This window comes from Purpureocillium lilacinum (genome assembly GCF_023168085.1).
Source record: "Purpureocillium lilacinum CBS 284.36 DNA, scaffold_2, whole genome shotgun sequence".
Classification (NCBI taxonomy): Eukaryota; Fungi; Ascomycota; class Sordariomycetes; order Hypocreales; family Ophiocordycipitaceae; genus Purpureocillium; species Purpureocillium lilacinum.
The window spans coordinates 6,389,953-6,409,696 of NW_027072112.1; the positions used below are offsets into that span (position 1 = coordinate 6,389,953).

Consider the following 19,744-nt stretch of genomic DNA (forward strand, 5'->3'; position numbering starts at 1 on the left):
ACGTCCAACAGTGTTGATCGTCAGTAGCGCAAAACCTTTTCTTTTCATATGTGGCTAAAAGACCTATTTCGCCAATCGATGCCCAGAAATGAGTTTACAGGGGGCAGTTACACTCCATCAATGTCTCGTGATCCGTCGTAACCTTTCGTGACAAACAGCGTTGAACGGGCCAACCCTCAGCTAGGACTCCTGGGCCCCCTTACGCTGGGCCGCTTCACCATCTCGGCTGGGCCGCTTGTCGTACTCCTTCGCCCGGGACTCAAGTTTCCTCAGCTCGGCAAAGAAGTCAAAATCCTTGCCGCCGGAGCTGACGACCATTTCCGTCCCGTCAGGGACCGCGGAGCGACCGCTTCCGGAGACGGCCAACGGCCAACCGCCGACACGAGACCCCGGCAGCAAAGACTGCGCAAAGTCAATCACATTCTCGCCTAGTGCGTTGATACCGTCGGCGCCAAAGGACGCAATCCCCCCAGGACTAATGCCGCTGGATGGGGAGGTCGCGCAGTGCTGTAGGACGCTTGGGATGTCGGCGGCGCTCGATATGTTGTAAAAGTCGGGGAATGGGGTTTGCTGCTGCGGTCTTGACGTCGAGGCCTCGGCTTGGTAGGACGGGAGGTCGCGGTCTCTTTGCTCGGCAAGCGCCCTTGCAAGCTTCGTAGCTGGGCTCTCCGGACACATGTTGTTGGCTTGGGAGTCGGCTGACAAGCGTCGAGATACTTCGTTCAAGGACGAGATGATTGAGCTGACTTCATCGGGGGGTCGAACGGCGTAGTAGGACGCTTGCGCTGTGAAGATGAATGTCAGTCACTGTGCCTTCCTCGCTACCATCACACTCTGGACTTCTCGCGCAACATACCTAATAATACCTGGCCTGCGACAAAAAGGCAAAAGGTAAACTGATGAGGGGCTATTCCCTCACTCACAGCCAAGTATCGTCGAGAAATCTTGTCAATCTTCATCGCCGCCATCACACATGCCTCCTTCGACGCTGCCGAGACGAGGCCAGACAGCCACGCTTTGGACTGCGGCGGAGGATGAGCAAGTCTTCGGTGCAACATGATGATGGCAGCATTGTGCGTCATGTGCGCTAGCGTGAGGTTCGGGTCAATATAGCCATTTACGACTCGAACATCCCGCCAGCGGTGTGTCAAACATAGCTCCCATCTGCACGCGCGGTCAGCCTGGTGAACGTACTGTGCAAAGCGCCCCCGTCAAATGATCACGTACTGCAGCAAGCGCGAGTCCAGCTGGCGGAAGCGGGTCAACCACGCCGACAGCCGATTTGCATCCCCGTGCTCCAGCGAGTGACGCAGGTTGAACTTGGTGATGAGCGACAGAGACTCGGTTGCCTCAATCGTGTATGCGAGGCCACCAACGCCATTCGGTCCTTCTTTTGTCGCATATGGAGGCGGAAAGGGCGATGTCTCCTCCGGCGCCGTGTTCTCTTCGACCTGCGGCTGGTCATCCAGCTTGAAGTACGAGGTCTCGACGCATTGATCGGACTCCCACATGCAGCCGTCACACGGCAGGCGCCTTCTGATGCTTTTGCTCGATATTACCGGGGCGGCACTTGTCACGACTCTCGTTAGCGCACCTGCATCGTTCCGGGACATAACGTCGTACCTGGTCATGATGCTGCAGAAGCGGTCCATCAAAAAGGCGGCCCAGAATACCCGTCTACGCTCTTCGGTCTCCAGCCACGTTGTTGCCGGCTGCAGTACTGGAGGGCACGTGAGGAAGAACTCTCCAAAGGAGTCTCGTCTCGACGAGTCCTCGGCATTGAGCTGCAGGTCTTCAACCTTGCGTGTGACGAGGGAGACAAGAGACCACGGCGACGAGCTGCTTCCACTCCCTAGCTGGGGAAACAGTTAGCCACAGTACAGCACATGCAGGATCACTTTGACATAGGGCCATACTGTGTCGAAGGTAATGAGCAGCAACGCTTGAACAGCCTCGATCGAGTTACCCTCCATCGCTGTAGCGACAACAGCTTGGCGACAAGCCTCGGCGTACTCGCTCAGATCACTCACGTCCTCCGCGTCAGATTTCTGCACGTGCTTTGCAGCCACGGCTACGATGGCGCGGAGGATCATGGTGACGCCGTCTGATCGGTTCGGGTCGTGCGCTCGCCGAAGGAATGTCGCCGGATGGAGGACGGGCAGCCAGGGATGGACCAGTTTGAAGTATGTTGTCAGGGTATCATCAATGTCCTTGGGCAGGGGGTTCAGAGAGCACAAGTCTTGCGTCGAAGTCGTGTGTATCCGCTTCGGCGGTACGTATGCGTCGAAGCTTCGCTTTCGCTTTGTCCCAGCGTCAGGGGCTCTGCTATCCCGTAGGGTGTCTTGGTCCGAATCCGAATTTGCTGCCGCCGACTGCAGGACTTGTTTCAAGCGGTCAGTGTGCATGCGCAGAATCGTCGGGTGCTCCCCTTCGCTACTTGACCGCCCAGAGAACGCTGGCGGCGCGACACGATTCCTGCCGGCATCCATGAACTGCTGCATCAAGATGCCCTGGCCAAGGAACATGCTCTCCAGAGCATCTATTCGCTGATTGAGGCGCTCCACGACACCTGTCTTGATGCCGCCTTTGAGGCGCTTGTCCTCGTACGTGCACTCGACACCTGCATGGCGCTGTGAGCGAAACCGTTCTTCGTGGCGCCCAATTGACGGCGTGCTGTTCATACCGGACTTGACGCATTGCGAGCACGGCTGTTGCCTCGAGCATTTTGACTTCTTCTTGCGACAGGACTGGCATCTATTACAAGTAAGAAATGATCAGATTGTTCTTGAGGGGCAGTTGTGGTGCGACGCCCACATGGTGAGACGAACGCTGGTGTTTCCTCGCTTCCTTGGCCATCGGCGCGATTCAGCGAGCCGATAGTGTCTTCATGTTCGTACTCTGCATCAACAAGCTCTGCTTCGTTGGTCGAGCCCATTGTAACGCGTCGATTGCGCGGCTTGTCTTCAGGGCATCAATGGACAATGCCGAACTTCAGGATGACCGTCATCGAGCGTCCAGTCCTCAGATGCAGGGTCTTCGACTGAGCTCCTCGTCATCGTGCCACCCACCGTCGAACCGCTTGTTTGACCACCAGCGCCGCCGACTCGATTCGGCAGAGTCGCCTCGCCTCAACCCCAACTATCGCTCGCCGGTGGCTGCCGGCCCATCGGCGAACCAAGGACGCGCACGAGTCGCAACTCGAGGACCCTGGTCGACTCCCCGCTTGGTGCAACGTGACCCCATGCTGTGGGGAAGCTCTCGTACCCCAAAACCCCGCAATCAGCTCACACGCGCCCAGTCGCCGGCGTACGGAGCGCCACCGGACCGGCCTCCGTCCTGCACGGAGGGAAGCGCCGCGGTTCAGAGCGTCCGGGCAGATCTCGACTAGCATCACGGTCCCCGCGGGGGAATCGTCTGGGCGCCCAGCCGTCGGTTTCTCGAAGCACGTTTTTCCCCGGATCAACATGGCGGATGTCGGCTCCGCGTTCGCTGAGAGCTGAGTTGCATGCCGGAGGATTGCTGTGTTGGGATCCACATTATCCCGCCCCGTCGCATCAAGACCTACCCTGCACACGGGTCATGTTCCTCCGCGGGTTATGTTGATGTCTGGTGCCTTGTTGTTGGCCTCAAATTATCAATCATGATCATCATGCATCAAAGGTAGGTGATGTCTATGCAGTAAATGCTATATGTATAGCTAAGGGCCGCAAGTATGTAGCAAAAGGTGTGTCCATGTGCGTGATGCAACGGCAACGCTGAATCAGACTGTTAAGAACTCAGGGTTACCACCTGGTAACCTAGGCTCCACCCCTACCACGAGCTGCCCTGTACAAAGCCTGAATATCGGACTTCCACTGGCTCGGGTCAGGGCGAAGAACACGTCGATCATAGGTGTATAGCCCGTTGACCTCCCCCTCGACGTCGGTCGTCTGAGTCCAGACACCGCCACTGCACGCATATCGCTCGACTTGCTCTCGGAACTCTCTGAAGAGAACCCCGGCGCGGTAGTTGTATGCCTTGAGATCCTCGTTGATCTCGTAGGTCTGGTTTATGGTATTGACAGCTTCCTGAACCTTCCAGAGGCTACATAGGTGGTTGCGATTAGCTTAAACTGCCCCGGTGACTCAAAGCGCAATGGTAATGGCGATACGTACTGCTCCGACGACACATTGTGTCCGATGCCACCAAATTCGCCTTGGAAGCCAATTCGCTTGGGGTCATAGGGAGAGGAGGCCAAAGAATAGAACGGCGTGCCGCACTGAGGGTTGGCATAGTGATGGTTGTCCTGCACATGAAGAGTGTACGTGGTCAGCGCCTGCAATTATGGACTCGAGGCCGCGCCCCCCGCATTGATGGTGGCTTACCGAGAAGTCGCCAAAACCGTGATCGTTCCATCCTGTCACCGAGTTGATGAGTCTTGTGGGGTCAATTTCGCGCACAATTTGAGTGAGCTTCTCCTCGGGGAAGGGCTGAGTCCTCAGTTGACCCCAGCCTTCGTTGTAGATGACCTGCCATGAGCTGTTAGACAAGTTTCGATTGCCGGGCGGTCACACCACCTACCCAAGTGACAATGGACGTATAGCTCTTGTGCTCATTGATAAGGATCTCGAGCTGGCGTTGGAACTCTGCCTGCTGCGAATCATTTGGTGGCCTGTTCCCATCGGCCGGGAGACTGGGCATGTCTTGGAGGACCATCAATCCAATCTCGTCGCATGCCTGGTAGAACAGATCCGGCTCCACCTTGATGTGCTTGCGCAGCATGTTGAAGCCTAGGCTCTTGAGCATCTTGAGATCGTAGATCATGGCCTCACGGTTGGGAGGCAGATAAAGCCCGTCCGGCCAGAAGCCCTGATCCAAGGTGCCGAAGAGGAAGTTGAACTTGCCGTTGAGCAGGGGGCGCTGGACGCCTTCTACAACACCAGTGGTGATGCTGCGGAAGCCTGTATAGCTGTGGACCTTGTCGTCTCCCATGGTCACAGTAATGTTATACAGATTCGGCGATGACGGCGACCACAGCTTAGGTGACTGGACTCGAAACTTGACCTCGGTGTTGGCCGAACCCGACTTCGTGGCGACAACCCTGCCCCTGCTGTCGATGACATCGAATTTGACCTTTGCATCCCCCTTCTGGGAAGTGTGAGCAGTGGCGGTGACTGGCATACAGCATTAGAGATTACACCTTCCCGCGTGAAACATTAGAGGTCCTCTTACCTTGGCCATGCATATCAGCAGCGACGTCCAGCTGGGTCACATGGTTCGACGCGACGCTCTCCATCCACACGGTCTGCCAGATACCCGAGCATGGCCGATACCAGATGTGGCTTGGGTTCCTGGTCTGCTTGCCCACGGGGATAATATCCGCGTCGGTAGGGTCAAACACGTAGACAGCCCTGCAAACACGTCAATCAGTCACTGTCTGAGCCATGCATGAAGAATTTCCCCCAGGCAGGACATACAAGTGGTTGTTCTGGCCCAGTTTGACGTTCTTGGTCACATCGATGCTAAAGCGGAAGTATCCACCGGTATTGGTGCCGACCTTTACGCCATTGACGAACACTGTTGCCTGATAATCGACGGCCTCGAAGTTGAGCATGATCGACTTTCCGCTCCAAGAGCGAGGCACCTTGAAGTCTCTCGCGAACCACATGTTCGTGACATTGAGCTCCTGGAGACCAGAGAGACCGCTCTCAATGCACGAAGGAATCATCGTTTCGCGGTCCAGAGGTCCGCTCGGGGGATCGGTTGCGCCATCAGCACTGGCACTTCGATATGTCCAGATGCCGTTCAAGCTCTGCCATGTGTCACGCTGAAGTTGCGGACGAGGGTGCTCTGGCCAAGGATTGGTGCCGACCTCGTAGGTCCAGTCCGTATCCAGAGGCGGTGTTTGGACCTTGTAAGGCACCGGGGCTCGCTTGACGTTGGGGACTGTGGAAGCCGCTGCCAGAGAACTGAGAAGCGCCGCAGCCACCCAGGCAGGTGCAGTTGTGAGACGCATCGTGACTGCTTCCAATGGAACAAGGCAGTGCAAAGAAGCAAGTGGCTGTTCCGTCTCGTGCGAGCGACTGGACACTCTGACGTCGGATGAGCTCTCACAGTTGAGATCTACAGGTCCAATGTCAACCACGAGCTACACTCTGTCTTTAAGTATGTACGCGTTACCGTGCTTCTCCCTCGCATGACTGAACCCCTCTTCTTGGCGTCAAGTGGTTCCTCATGCATTTGCTTCGCGTAGTCTGAAGACACTGTCATCAAACATTGCCGATCAGTGAGACACCACGCCTAACATGCCGGTGTCATGTCGGCGGTTGTGTACTGGGACTATACAGGGCCCATTGTCCGACGTCACGCGTCCGAGCATCAACACTTGCAATGACATGTTTGCAGGCATCGCGGATGACAGAACGGTGCGACCAGCAACGCCGATTGGACCGCATATGCCGTTGCTATTAGCTGCCTGCACGGATTCCAGGGTGCATGGTGCTTAGATTTGTCGTGTGGTGGTGCGGTCAATGCGGCTACCATGTATGTCTCCGGTAGATGACCAGGGAGATGTCGGCCGAGCGCGACCCAATCCCATCGGCCGCAACCCTTCTTGGCCGAGATCTATGCAAAGCTAAAGTCGCGCGAGGGCGGGGTTGCTTCTGGTGCTTAATCGATCGCCAGACTGCGGGGAGACGCGGGCGTCGTCGCCCATATGATCAGATCAATCATGCTGCGCAGCCACGGGACTTGTTCTCGCCCAGGGTCCTCAGCACCCAGCCAATTTGCCAAGATGTTGTTGGCCATCATGAGCCAGGAGAGCTTAGAGAAGGCTGACCTGCCCGTTGAGGAGAAGATGTGCACGGGTGGTAGGGTTGGCATCGTGACGTTGAGAGGACTGGAGCGGTTGTAAACAAGGGCGGCCGCCGGGTCGTGCAAGAGCCTAAAGTGTAAGACATTGCCGCTGCAACCACACGTCGCGTTACCAAGAACAAGCTTAAGCTCCCATTACCACCTCCAGCGCGCATCGCCCTCGCGGGTGTCTCGCATGCGGGTGCCGTGCACGCACCGTCACGAGGTGCCGCCGCAATCTTGGCATTTTATATAACAAGAGTCCATCCTCGTCGAGATGAAGCACGATATGGGCGGCCACGCAGAGGTAGTCGCGTGCCGACTTGGCACACCATGCCGAGTGGCTTTGTTCGTTGCGGCCCGCGGGGTCCAGTCGGCAGGGGCGCACACCAGATCGAGCCCCAGCACCCGCATCCGCCCCATCGCGTCAAGTCGGAATGAAGCACTCGACAGCCGGCATGGGCGGCAAGGCGGGAGCCTTCCCCGCCATTGGTTCATCGCGGCGGTCGATTGACTCGTCACTGCCATGCTTCCTCGGCCTCTAGCCTCACCTCTCACACGTACTGATGCGGAGAGATGATTTCCCTCCGCGTCAGCTAAGCACATAAAGACAAGTTCATGCGTCCTAGATATCCACCTCTTGGCAACTGTTTACTGAGGAGGTCTTGCCAGTCGCGATGGTCTCGCCACTCCTCATGATGACATGGGTCGAAGTGGAGGCTGTCAGACGGACCCTGGACTTCAGGCCCCGCTTGCCAAAGTCGCCGAGCGTGAACCTGGCCGTCTCACGCGTCGCGGCATGCTCATGAACGAACCTTGGGCTAGACATCTTCTTTTCAGGCCGCCGTCGAAAGTCGAACGAATTCCCGCGTCGAGCGCTGTCTCAAACTATCGCCCTCAATCATGCCTGCGACAGCCACTACTCGCGTCCCGGGGATAGGCGCTTCGTCGAGGACGAGCCGGGCGGTCCGCGCGCTGCCAACCCTCGCGTTGACGCTACTCATGGCCAGAGTAGTGTTGATGGCCGAAAAGTCCGGGCCCCTCATCGAAGGCATGCACGAGCGTTCACGATTCGAGTTTGGAGACGTCAGCGCTGCCTTGACGAAACGGTTCTATGGCGTGACGATTGTCGACGAGTTGTTTGGACAAATCACGATCGCCTTTGCTCTTCTCCAGTTTGGAGTTGATTCGAGCGCCTACTGGCAGTCCCTGGTCTTCCTCACAGACTTTGCGGGGATATACGCCATAGTCCTGCTCGAGTCGTCTCGCTACGTGTACCGCGCGAGCGTCTTCCGCTAGTACGTGCGCCCGGATAATGTGGTCTGGAATAGGCGATCCAGTCGTTTGCTAACGTTGGTTGCCGGATTTAAGCCCCATCCTCCTGACATTCTTCGCGCAAATTATCCCCGTCGGCCTACTTGGACCCCTCTACTACTTCGCGCTGTCCGTGTTGGCACCGCTAGACCAGCTTCTTGCGTCATCAGATGCCAGGCGGCTCGACACCGCGACCATTGCTGCCGTGCTCCCCACGATCCTCCTCGCCTACTACGTTCCCCATTTTGGATCATACTGGCCTACATCTCTGGAGGAAAGGCACTGGTGGAACTGGATCTGGCAACTCTATGGTGTCTGGGGCTCGTTGCTTCTCCTGTTTCTCACTCAATCAGGCCTTGCGAGGTTTCTGGTTCCGTCGACTCGGGCCAGCGCATTCCTACGCATCTCTGTGGGCATATTCGCAGCAATCAGCACACTGACGTACTGGTACGCGGTGCTCAACGCTGATGTTTCCCTCTTGGATGCGTTGGTTCCCAAGTACTTCATCCAGAACCCCCAGGACGGCATGGTGGCCCTTCGTACGATCCTGCAATACGACTACATCTGCTCATTCGGCGCGGTATATTGCTGGCTAGGATACCAGTACTGCGACTTGAAAACCACGGGCTTGACTCGCTTATCGTGGCTACGCATTGGGACTGTTGCCATCGCGGCGACCGCGGTCTTTGGACCTGGAAGTGCCCTACTACTGGGATGGTACAAAAGAGAAGTCATTCTTCAAGCTGGACGAGCACCGACGAAGATACAATAACCTGTATATCGTAAGAGAAAGCGGTCTGTAAGAACGAGAAGGAATCTGCCCTGACTGGGTCAAATGGGCAAGACGCCATGACAATCACAGTGAAATGCCTGTGCGTTTGCAATCGCGGCACGAAATGTCACATTGAAGCGTGTGGCGAGACTCGCGCGAAGAGCCTCAATTTAGCTGGGATCATTCGAGGCAAGGGATCCAGAAGTTAAAACACCGGCAGTAGATTTGCAGGGCGGTTGCATCAGGGCACTGGCTTTGCCAACGGTGGTTCTTGGCTCCTTCACTTCGCAGGTCAACCCCGCCATCGCGACGGCACCATCAGTCAGTCCGCGTGACCCGTGCCGCAGTTGACCGCGACGGGAAACTGCAGACAAAGGCGTGAACGATTACGAAAACATTTCAAGGACCCAAAAATCCTTCATGAATCAGATGTGCAATAGCCGCGATGGCAGTGCAAACTAGTTGACGGGTAACCGTGAACCAAACAGTTGATCGGGACATCAAACTCGCCGCGCTGGCGGAGACGGCGGAGCGGAGTCTTGGCGAATCCTGACCATGGATGCAAGGACATTTTGAGGTGGCTTGTTCGTGCGGATGGCGTAAGCTTAATTTTAAAGCGTCAACGTCTTGATTCATCAATCTCGCTCAAGAAAATGTCGAGATCACACTAAACAACCATCATGACGACCGTCGAAACCAGCTCCGGCAAGGGGAAGGGTAAGTTGCCTCCTGCGCGACGTGTAAGATGACCAACTAACTAATGACACGCTCGTTGCAACCACACAGCCCTGGTGGCCCCTGCGGCTTCCGTCCTGGCCCCTGTGTTCGAGGACGATCCCGCCATCACCTACGTGCTCAACGCCCTTCCTCGCCAAGATCGCATCGCCTATCTTCCCGCCTATTTCACCGCACTCCTCAACGCGGCCGCGCTGAACCGCGCTGTGTTTTACGAAGCGGCGTCGTGGCAATGCACCTCGGTGGTGATGCCGCCCGGTGAGGATGTGGGGAACCCGTGGACGCTGATCCCCGCCGGCCTGTTGCCCATGCTCGGCAAAATTGGCTTCGGCGGATGCAAGAAGATGATTTGGGAATTCACCAACCTCACTGGTAACGCCAAGAAGCGTGAAATGGGCAAGGGAAAATATTATTACATCTTTTTCATCGGCACGGCGGTGGAAGGCAGAGGCCAAGGCCTGGCCAGCAAGCTGATTGGGGAAGCAAAGGAGCTGGCGGCCAAGGAGCAACTGCCCGTCTGGCTTGAAGCCACAACAGAGAGGAGCAGGCGGCTATATAGCAAGCTGGGCTTCAAGGATCTGGGAGGAATCGTTCTCGGCAAGGGCAACGTTGGCGCCGACGGAGAGCGAAAGAAAGGCGGCGAAGGAGTCACAATTTGGCCGATGATCTGGAGGCCAAGCATTAAGTCATGATATTCCCCGTGCCAACTAAGGGACCGCACGAATTTAACATAACACCGGCTACATGTAATGACGTTAGTTCCTCTCACTAGATGATTGGCGTCTCGCCGAGCTGCCCTTCGGGCGCCGCCCCGCCTTTCTGTGAACGAAGCGCGTGACGGCCTCACAAAATGTCCAGCAAGGCGGAATTTCGTATTGAGGAAAATCCCGGCCCAGTTTGATGACAACATGCCCTAGCCTTATTTGCCGCCAAGCAGCGATGCGATCGTGTCCGGCTTGAGCTTCCCCGGGAGAGATGGGATGTATGGTTCAGGTGTAACAGATTGTCCTGTCAGTAGCCTGTCCTCAGAGTTGGCTTCACAAGCTGGTTCCTCCAAGTGATGCAGGATTGCGCCGGCTTTGCAAGGGTCAGGTTTGCTTTCGCCGGAATTGTGCTCCCCCCGAAAAGTTCGATGGTGATGCGTCTCGGCCTTCGACCTATCCGGACGCCAAACGACAATATTCTCGTTCGAGGGTGTGGAGGCACTGGGAACGTTGCTGGCGGGGACTGGTGAAGCACTTGCGGCCCTTCAAGCTGCTAGCGTCATGACGCCGACGACGACAAGAGACACCATTCTCTCGGCGCGAACAAATGCACAGCGCATGGTACAGTAAAAGGCCGAAGTTCGTTCTGTCGAGAAGCTGAGCACTGTTGGAGGATGTATGATCCGAGGGTGCCGAATACGCCCAGCTACGGTGACCGCATTAGCTATCTCCGAATGGCTGTGTGCCTGATGTGTGGTCGCTTCAGTCGCCGGGGACTCTGCGATTTCGTATATGGTTCGAAGAAAAGACAGGTGATCGCTAAAGAAGAGGACCTGAACTAGAGTATGGGTGCTGTAGATTGGCAGGCGGAGGCAGCGGAGGCAGCTCAGGCAAAGGTCCGTGGTAGGCCTCGCGGACTGGTTGCAGGTCCAAGTCTGTATCTATAGCATTGCCCGACACGCCGTGCACAGCTGTTCAGTTCTTCTTGAGCCGTTTCGTGGCCGAAGGCGCACCGCCGAGCATTCCCAGATTGCTGTTATCCCGGATGTATGTTACTGAGTAGCTCATGTCATCTCTTCGTGCCGTGACCAGCGCGAAGACGCTCGTCAGTACCAGGAACGTGCTTGAGTTCCACGTTCACTTGGCTGGCAGCGCCGAGACCGGGAGGGGTGACGGCCAAGAATCACACCTGCCAATGGACCACTGCTCCTTTACGTCGGGTCGAGATAGCGAAGGTAGGCGGCATATCGCTAGCCGAGATTCTTCAAGTGACCTACCGGCCGCATTGCTCGCACGTTTTCACCCTGCTGAGCCTTGTGGATGGGGAACGTCGCACGCAGTGGGTGACAGATGGACCCCCAATGTGGCACTTCATGCGCGAGGTGGGCAGCTGCCATCATTTTTCCGATTGGGAGAGTTCTGCATCGCACACCCTGCCGGACCAAGCCTTGCCTCGGACATCCGAGGCGGGGAGTTGATTCCCAAGGGGCGCGCGACGTCTTTCGACGAAGCCTTGGCGTTTGTGCGCCTACCTCGTCCTTAAGGCTTGGGCGGCGTCCAGTGCGCTGTGGGACAGACCAACCGAGTGTCTCGCATCGCTCCATGGGGTATCAGACATTTCTGGACATTTCTGAGAATGAATCGCTGTTGCCGTTCGGTCCACTGCCGAGTTTCGGTTGTTGTCGATAGGCGCCGTTCTACTCGTTTCTATACCGTATTTGGCTCGCCGAGATCCATGGATCTGGTCAACGGGCTGTCAGCCGGTGTGACTGGTTTGAACTTGGCGGGCAGGTTTTTGGGGCGAGTGCAGCCACTGAGGTGGGTGTACAGCGGGGTTCGACCTACCCAACCGCAGCTTGGGTGCCTGGGCCTGCTACCAGTACCGAGAGCGGCTCGCGCAACAGACCGGGACGCTTCTAATTCAGCAGAGGCAGACTTTCGTGGGGCTGGACCCCTCCTTCCAGCCCTGACATCATTACAGTAGCATTAATATTCCTCCCTCCCACACCAGCCAGGAGCCGTGGAAGATGCGCTTGTTCTCAATTCTCTCGACACCTCACATTTCGCGTCCAGCCTCCGATCTCCAACCCACGACGTCGCGCTGCTGTAACGACGCCGCCCTCGCGATCTCCCTACACAGCTTGTGAGATCCGTCACAATGAGCCGCGCCCCTCTGGGCAAGGGCGGCGGCGCCCGGTCCGCCTTTGGTGGCGCTGCCACGGGCAGCTCTCTGTCCTACCTCGCCGAGCCGCCCTCGTTCGCCGCCGTGTCGGATCCAAACGTTGTCGTGTCTCTCAAGAATGTGCTCAAGAAGGACAGCACCACCAAGGCGAAGGCGCTCGAAGATTTGCTGCAACATGTCCAGGCCCACCCCCACGAGCAGGGAGGCGGCGTCGAGGATGCCCTCCTCGATATCTGGGTGCGCCTCTCCCCCATTCCCGCGCACCTGACGAGCTGCCTTTAACAGCGTTCATAGACTCAGTTATATCCTCGCATCTCCATCGACAATTCTCGACGAGTCCGCGAGCTTTCGCACACCCTACAGTTCGAACTCCTCAAGTCGGCCCGGAAGCGCATGGAGCGCCACCTCCCAAAGGTCGTGGGCGCGTGGCTCTCCGGCCTTTACGACCGCGATCGCGTCGTTGCCCGCGCGGCCAACGATGGGCTCTCCTCGTTCCTCAATACGCCCGAAAAGGTGTCCGGCTTCTGGCACAAGTGCCGCGCCCAGATTCTCGATTACGCAACCGACGCCATACAGGAGACCAAGGACACTCTAAGCGACGAACGGTCCACCACGGCCGAGGAATCCGAAGCCAAATACTTTCGGGTTGTCACGGCCAGCCTTTCCCTGGTTCTCGGGTTGCTTCAACTCCGAGATGCAGGTCTAGAGCAGCTCCGCGACAAGTACGACGCCTACTTCAGTGAGGACGTTGTTTGGAAGGCCGTCACTTTCAATGATCAGCAAGTCAGGAAGGCTGTGTGTCAGCTCCTGTTTGTCTGTCTCGAGCGCAGGCTCCCTTATGCCGATTCTGTCAAGGCTCGCCAGGCATTCGTGACCGGAGGCCTCAAGACGACTCAGGCGGGATCTGCGCTCGAGTACGTTAGGGCATTGACCAAGCTCACCCAGCACGCCCCCTCCATCTGGGAAGGCAGCCCGAAGGACAAGAAATCCCCGTTTACACGGCTGCAGGCTTTCATAGCCAAGGGGTCTCAGGGTAGCCCGCCCAAGTACTGGGAATGCCTAGATCAACTACTCGCTCAGCTTCCTACCAACGTTCTGACGGTCGACGCCTCTTCTGGTCTGCTATCGTCCCTCACATCCGGCATCACGAGTCGGGACGAGCCCCGCACGAATACCTCTTTTTCTTGGAAGTGCTTCGTTGATGCGACCAAGCGATGCCTCAAACCTCTGTCTGACGACGATCGCTTGGCTATCGCAAAGGAGCATCTGTTCCCGCTCTTCGAGCACTTTCTGTTTTCAGTGTCTGGCAAGCCGACCGCAATCCCGCTAGGGCCCAATGCTATGTCAGTAATCGTCGACATAGACGTCGGCCTCCTCAATGCGTCTCCCCGCTTGGCCGAAGCCGTCGCCGCTGAGTGGGATCGCCTGGGCACTCAACTGTGCACAAATATCTCTGCTTCTCTTCCGGAGGTCTCCAAGAACTATCACACATCGCAGGCGCAGATCGCAGAGGAAAGCAGGCGCTGGTTCGGCCTCATCGGGCTGCTCCACGGCGAACGGGAAAAGTCGAACGCCGTCGATCATACTGCCATTCCCTCCGCCAAGGTTGTCTCGCAGTGTCTCATGCTCCTTGAAAGTAGAAACTTGAAGCCCTTTGGAGCTTCTCAGGCGGTCGAGTATTCATTGAGTACGGCACCCCACCTCTTTGAAGGCGACTTAGGTCGCCGTGTCGGCAATTTCCTTCAGTCGGCTGCTGAGGATAGCATGGACAGAGTCATGCAATCTGCCTCGTCGCAGAGCCTTTTCGCTTGCCTGCGAATTTTTGGCAGCATACCAGGCCAGCAGGAAAGCTACCAGGCCGTATGGCACGCGTGGACATTGGCATCGCTTGGTCTTGCGGATCCGGAGCGGCGCAACTTAGCTCTGACGTATCTCGTCTCCCAGCACAGGGCCTCATCCTTTGCTCATAGCACCCCTGGCCTTCAAGAAACAATCTTGGAACAAGCGCGGCTGGCAGCAGAGATGGACATTGGCGCCAATAGCCATTCTCTTGCGCTTGTACGAGCCGCCTTGGAGCACAAGGCAGTCCAGCCGGACGTGTGTCGCAGGATAGCCAGGGAGTCGGTGACCCTTTTGTCAGCCGGACCTCAGTACCCAGAGAGTATTCTTGAGGTGTTAGAAGCCGTTGCCACGAGCGACCCGGAACTCTTCGCCGAGGACGAGGCCATTCGAACTGAACTTGTATCATTGCTTCTCGGGCTTGCAGAGCTTTCAGATAGCACGGTTTCCGAGAAAACGGCCAGATTACGATTACTGGTCGATGGGCAAAGCAAAGGTTCGCTTCCAGTCGTCGAGATTATTCAGTCAAATCTGGACCGCGCTGGACCGCAATCTCTCGAGTAAGTTCACAGGCCATCCAGTTGGATGCTACTGCAGATATCGCTAACAAGTTATTTAGAATAAGCACGCTCGTTTCCCAAGCAAAGGCTGCTGCAGGCGCCGATGTGCCCTGGGAAGACATTCTGCCCAGCACGAATGCTTGGATGGCAGAACTCTCCCCTTTCTTGGACCAGCCTCCCAATCCTTCCTTGACCATCACCTGCAGCATTGGAGGCGCCCTTGCCCTCGGAAAGCCCGGTGCGGCCCCCTCGTCTTCCCAGAATCGGGTCCCCCGCGATCGAAAGGGACGCTCCGTGCCCGTCCGAATGGCTCTGTATACATGCGAGCTTCTCAGCGCAGGGACCCCAATCATCCATCTTCCACGGCAGTTCCATGTCGAGCTATTATATCTGCAATACCTTTCGCTGCAGCTGGTGTCGGACCAGATGACTACGGCAGAAGCCGATGGACTCTGGCAGAACCTGAACTCTGGCGATGCCGCTACCGAGGCCGAGGAGCTTGTCACGATGTCCAGAAGAATGTTGAATGGTATCGCTTCAGCAGCGCATCAGTGGCATAACTCCACGGACGAGAGTATCTCTGGCGTCGCTAATGGCTTGATCGAACTGGCGATGAATGAGGCGACTGAGTTCTCTCCCAGAGGCGTGTACAGCGCTCGCATTCTGAGCGAGTGGCTACAGGCGCTCACGGATGCTCATGGTCTTCCTGCAGGCACAGAAGAACGTTTTCTTCGCTCAGACTTCCTCAGGGCCAAACCTGAAACTGTCTTGGTAGCCGCGGCGCTCGTAACGGGCTTCGGCGAGCACCTACGGGCATCAAAGGCTATCAGCAACTTTTGCAACCGCTTGGTGAGCGACATCGCTGCGGCAAACGTGGCGGACGGCGAGCGCACAATCATGACGCTTGCTCTCTTCACCCTGTGCGCGCAAGTGTACGACATTGGCGAGCTTCCCGTGGCTAATAACCGGATTGTCTTCGCCGCGAAGCAAATCACGTCCTGGGCAGATGACCTCGATGTACTGGACCCTAACCTCTGTGCGGAGATGTGTCGTACACTTACTTGGCTGCTTCCCTGCATGAGGGACGTTTATGGCTCATACTGGGAGAAGGCCCTGCAGCTCTGCATCGGATTATGGGAGCGTGCCGGGCAGCTCGTGTTGCCCCAAGCCCTCCCCTTTATTTACTCATCACTGAAGCTGTACAGAGCGCTTGAAGGCATCCAGGAACCAAACGACGACCTTCAAGAAGCCTTGAGGGACTTCTCGGCGGCCAAATCGAGTGGGCTAGTGGAGCTACTGAAGCTCCCTCGTGACTCGACGTCGCAGCCACTGCAGATTGTTGACGAAATGATCTGCCGAGAGCTCGATACGATCCCTGTATCACGCATCCCGGATCCCGTAAGCCTGTTTCCTTTGGTCGCCTCTGAGTCGCAGGATATCCAGACTGCAGCATTCGACATGCTGCACAGAAAAATACCCGAGCAACAGGAACAACAAGCGCTTGACATCCTGCTTGACAAAAAAGGTAGGCCACTTTGGCTGCCCATGAATGCTACAACACAAGGTCATGTACTGATAGCCTTCAGATGCCCGGCTTCCGGACGAGCTCCTCTCGCTGCTTCTGGACCCCCCGACGCTGGATAAGTTCTCCGACGAGGCGCTGGCCGAGTTTCCCTCCACCATTCGTTGTTATCTTTTCACATGGAAACTCCTCTTCGATGCATTCGCGGCCTCTGTGTTCAAGGTGCGGAACGACTACACCGAACATTTGAAGACAGGCGATTACGTGAACCCATTCCTGGAGTTCTTGTTCGATGTGCTTGGACACTCGGCAGCGCATCCCTTGAATCTCGACAAGGAAGGTCTCGGGACGCATGAAATTTGCAATTATGACACCGCCCTGGCGGAGGCGGAGCCAGCCGAGAAGAGCTTACACTGGCTGCTTGTGCATCTGTACTATCTGACACTGAAGTACATTCCTGGGTTGTTCCGAACCTGGTATATCGATTGCCGGTCGAAGCAGACCAAGATGGCGGTCGAGTCGTGGACGACAAAGTATTTCTCGCCACTCGTCATCTCTGACACACTCGACGGCGTGCAGGCTTGGGCAGACAAACAGGAAGCGCCGGCGGGAGATGAACAGGAGCTCCTTGTCAAGGTCTCCAAGCCAGCCAAAGAGGTCACAGCAGCCTACGATGTGGATGAGTCGCAGGCTTCCATCGGGATCAAGCTGCCCTCGAGCTACCCCATCGAAGGGGTGACGGTGTTTGGCCTGCACCGCGTGGCTGTATCGGAGCGCAAATGGCAGGGCTGGATCATGACGACGCAGGGAGTCATCACCTTCTCGAACGGCAGCATCATTGATGGGCTGCAGGTGTTCAAGCGCAACATCATAGGTGCGCTGAAAGGTCAGAGCGAGTGTGCCATCTGCTACAGCATCATCTCGACCGATAAACGCACGCCGGACAAGCGATGCACAACCTGCAAGAACCTGTTCCACCGCACCTGTCTGTACAAGTGGTTCCAGACCAGCAATCAGAACACGTGCCCTCTGTGCAGGAACCCGATCGACTACCTGGGAGCGGACACGCAGAAGCGGAGACCGGAGCTGCGATAGCCGTGACGGACCAGGCCACCATTGTTGGGTTGTTAGATTAGGTAGAAGCATTAAACGGCTGCATTATGGGCGTCAATAGATGGCGGGATGATCTGGGCGGGCAAAACCAGGGCTGAGCGGTCCTCTGCGCGATTTCTGACCGATAGGCATAGCGATCAGATTGTCGTATCGCCAAAGTATGGAATAGCGTTATGCTTCGGGATCAAATGTTCGCGAACAAGGGCAATTCGAGGGCCTAAGCGGTCTTGTTACTGCGCCACTCTTGACGTCGCTTGAGAATATGAGAAATCGTACCTGTGCTGCTGCCACCCTCTCCTTGTCGAATCTGACCATGGCCGCCACGGCAGCTCTCGTATCGTCATTCACACCTGGCATGATCTCGGTCCATGGCCGCTGCGGGAAGACCGTCCATAGTTGGAATGGGGACACCTTGAAACTCTGCGCCTCGGGCCACGTCTCCGGCGTCGGGGTCCCGAGCGTTTTGAAGACACTGAGGATGAGACCTAGCTGACTGCCATCCTCATTGGCGGGGCGTGACTCAAAAGGCGGCGCACCCGTTGCGGCTTCAGCAAGCGCAACGCCCAAAGACCACATGTCCACGCCTGCGTCGTACGCTTTGTTGCCAAAAAGCACCTCTGGCGCGCGGTACGGTCCCGTACCGATGTCGAGGATCTTGTCGTGCGGGGGCTCGACTGCAGCGGACAGGGACGGGTGCCACGCGGTGCCGAAGTCGGAAAGACGTCCGGGGCCGGTGGGCGAGGCGAGAAGGATGGCTGAGGGCTTGATGTCTCGGTGGATGATGCCCATGGGGTGAATGTGGGAGAGAGCGAGCAGGACGTCACGGAAGATGACGCCCAACTGCCTCTGTGACAGCCCCTTGCTGGGAGCGCTTCCGCCTCTACTGGCGCCACCCTGATCAATCACGGCGGCGAGGGTCAGCGGCATGTAGGGGAAACGGAGCACCATGCACTGCGCTTGGTCATGAAAGACATCAAGAAGTGTGATGACCTCGGGACAGTCCGAAAGGGAGCCGAGGATTTTGGCCTCGCGGCGGGGGTTGTGCGGCTCAATGTTGCGGTGGGTGGTGATGACCTTGAGGGCGTTGGAGCCGGAGCGAAAGACTTGGGAGGTGACACCTTCAGCAATGGGTGTACAGTTTGTGTATGGCCCGATGCGAGTGCTGCCTCGGTCGTTGGCGGAGTGGTCCGAGGACGTCTCGTCAGGTGCTGCATCATGGGATGGTGATGATGGTGAGGTGGATGAAGACTTTGAGCGGGTAGCTACCCCCGCGTCACAAGCGGTATTGTATCCTTCCTGGCATGTGCGTCAGTTTGTGATAGCTCTGAAGGGGGAGGGCATCTTACCCGGGAGGCTGCGCCTTGGTATGCTGCTTGCTCGATGGCGACGGCGTCGCCCTGGGCGGCAGGTGGCAGTGAAGCTCGTCTATAAGCCCTGGTGAGACCGTCGCTCCGTGCACATGGAAGTGAGCGTCCTATATAATCTCACAGTGTCTGAATGACTTCATAGCGATCGAGAGCCGACAAGGAGGCCTTCCACTCTACCCCAGCCATCGTCGCTAGGGGCCCAATGAGCAGACACTAATGGGCATGCGCGACCGGAAAGCCCAATAGGGTTGACGACGGGGCGCGGGTCAGTCAGGCGGAAGCTCCGGGAGCTTGATGCGGTTCAATCCAGGACGCTTGGATGCTGGATCTTGGACAATCGATGTGGGCAGTTCGTCCCGGCCGAGCAACGTCGTAATGGCTCCCGGGTAGGCCGGTCGAAGCTAGCTGGGTTCGAGCTTCGATGGGTGAAAATCAAGTAGGCTCCCCGCGCCGTTGGGGGAACGAATGATGTAGTTTGGAAGCACCAGCGGAAGGCATGCAAGCATGAACGAACCCGGGGCAAAGGCAAGCGACGGGAGCTGGTGGAGCTGCAACGGCGGGGAAAAGACCCCAGCTTCAGCCAATGGCGGCGCCAAGAGTTCAGTGCTTGCAGGGAGAATGCATTAGATGCCAGTGCGCGCGGGATGGAGGCTTCCAGGTTTCCACCGCTGTCGGGTGACAGTGGCAGCGGGTGGAAGCCCAGGTCCAGTGGCTAAATTACAGGACGGGCGGGAGAGGGCTCGTCCGGGCGACAGGCGTAAGGTAGCACCTGACAGGCGCCGAACCAACTGCGGACAGGCCGGGC

The 19,744-nt window shown here is 57.2% G+C and overlaps 6 protein-coding genes across 6 annotated transcripts; 3 read left to right on the plus strand and 3 right to left on the minus strand.

Moving 5' to 3' along the window:
• Positions 1 to 180: 180 nt before the first annotated feature.
• Positions 181 to 2,935, minus strand: PLICBS_003723 (uncharacterized protein; the record flags this gene model as incomplete). Its single annotated transcript, XM_065600282.1, has 7 exons — positions 181 to 785; positions 857 to 1,164; positions 1,228 to 1,569; positions 1,624 to 1,856; positions 1,917 to 2,620; positions 2,684 to 2,754; positions 2,829 to 2,935. 7 exons carry the CDS (start codon positions 2,933 to 2,935, stop codon positions 181 to 183), a joined length of 2,370 nt encoding a protein of 789 aa, XP_065456354.1.
• An 862-nt stretch (positions 2,936 to 3,797) lies between these two features.
• PLICBS_003724 (uncharacterized protein) lies at positions 3,798 to 5,995 on the minus strand (the record flags this gene model as incomplete). Its single annotated transcript, XM_018323492.2, has 6 exons — positions 3,798 to 4,083; positions 4,155 to 4,285; positions 4,365 to 4,508; positions 4,561 to 5,153; positions 5,212 to 5,390; positions 5,457 to 5,995. 6 exons carry the CDS (start codon positions 5,993 to 5,995, stop codon positions 3,798 to 3,800), a joined length of 1,872 nt encoding a protein of 623 aa, XP_018178723.2.
• A 1,838-nt stretch (positions 5,996 to 7,833) lies between these two features.
• On the plus strand, positions 7,834 to 8,917 carry PLICBS_003725 (uncharacterized protein; the record flags this gene model as incomplete). Its single annotated transcript, XM_018323493.2, has 2 exons — positions 7,834 to 8,129; positions 8,203 to 8,917. 2 exons carry the CDS (start codon positions 7,834 to 7,836, stop codon positions 8,915 to 8,917), a joined length of 1,011 nt encoding a protein of 336 aa, XP_018178724.2.
• A 680-nt stretch (positions 8,918 to 9,597) lies between these two features.
• On the plus strand, positions 9,598 to 10,344 carry PLICBS_003726 (uncharacterized protein; the record flags this gene model as incomplete). The annotated part of the gene is made up of 2 exons (XM_018323494.2): positions 9,598 to 9,634; positions 9,704 to 10,344. The coding sequence occupies 2 exons, from the start codon at positions 9,598 to 9,600 to the stop codon at positions 10,342 to 10,344; spliced, it is 678 nt and encodes a 225-aa protein (XP_018178725.2).
• Positions 10,345 to 12,514: 2,170 nt separating this feature from the next.
• PLICBS_003727 (uncharacterized protein) lies at positions 12,515 to 17,554 on the plus strand (the record flags this gene model as incomplete). Its single annotated transcript, XM_018323495.2, has 4 exons — positions 12,515 to 12,775; positions 12,833 to 14,937; positions 14,997 to 16,462; positions 16,524 to 17,554. 4 exons carry the CDS (start codon positions 12,515 to 12,517, stop codon positions 17,552 to 17,554), a joined length of 4,863 nt encoding a protein of 1,620 aa, XP_018178726.2.
• Positions 17,555 to 17,756: 202 nt separating this feature from the next.
• On the minus strand, positions 17,757 to 19,125 carry PLICBS_003728 (uncharacterized protein; the record flags this gene model as incomplete). Its single annotated transcript, XM_018323496.2, has 4 exons — positions 17,757 to 17,789; positions 17,849 to 18,868; positions 18,919 to 18,997; positions 19,061 to 19,125. The coding sequence occupies 4 exons, from the start codon at positions 19,123 to 19,125 to the stop codon at positions 17,757 to 17,759; spliced, it is 1,197 nt and encodes a 398-aa protein (XP_018178727.2).
• Positions 19,126 to 19,744: the final 619 nt, after the last annotated feature.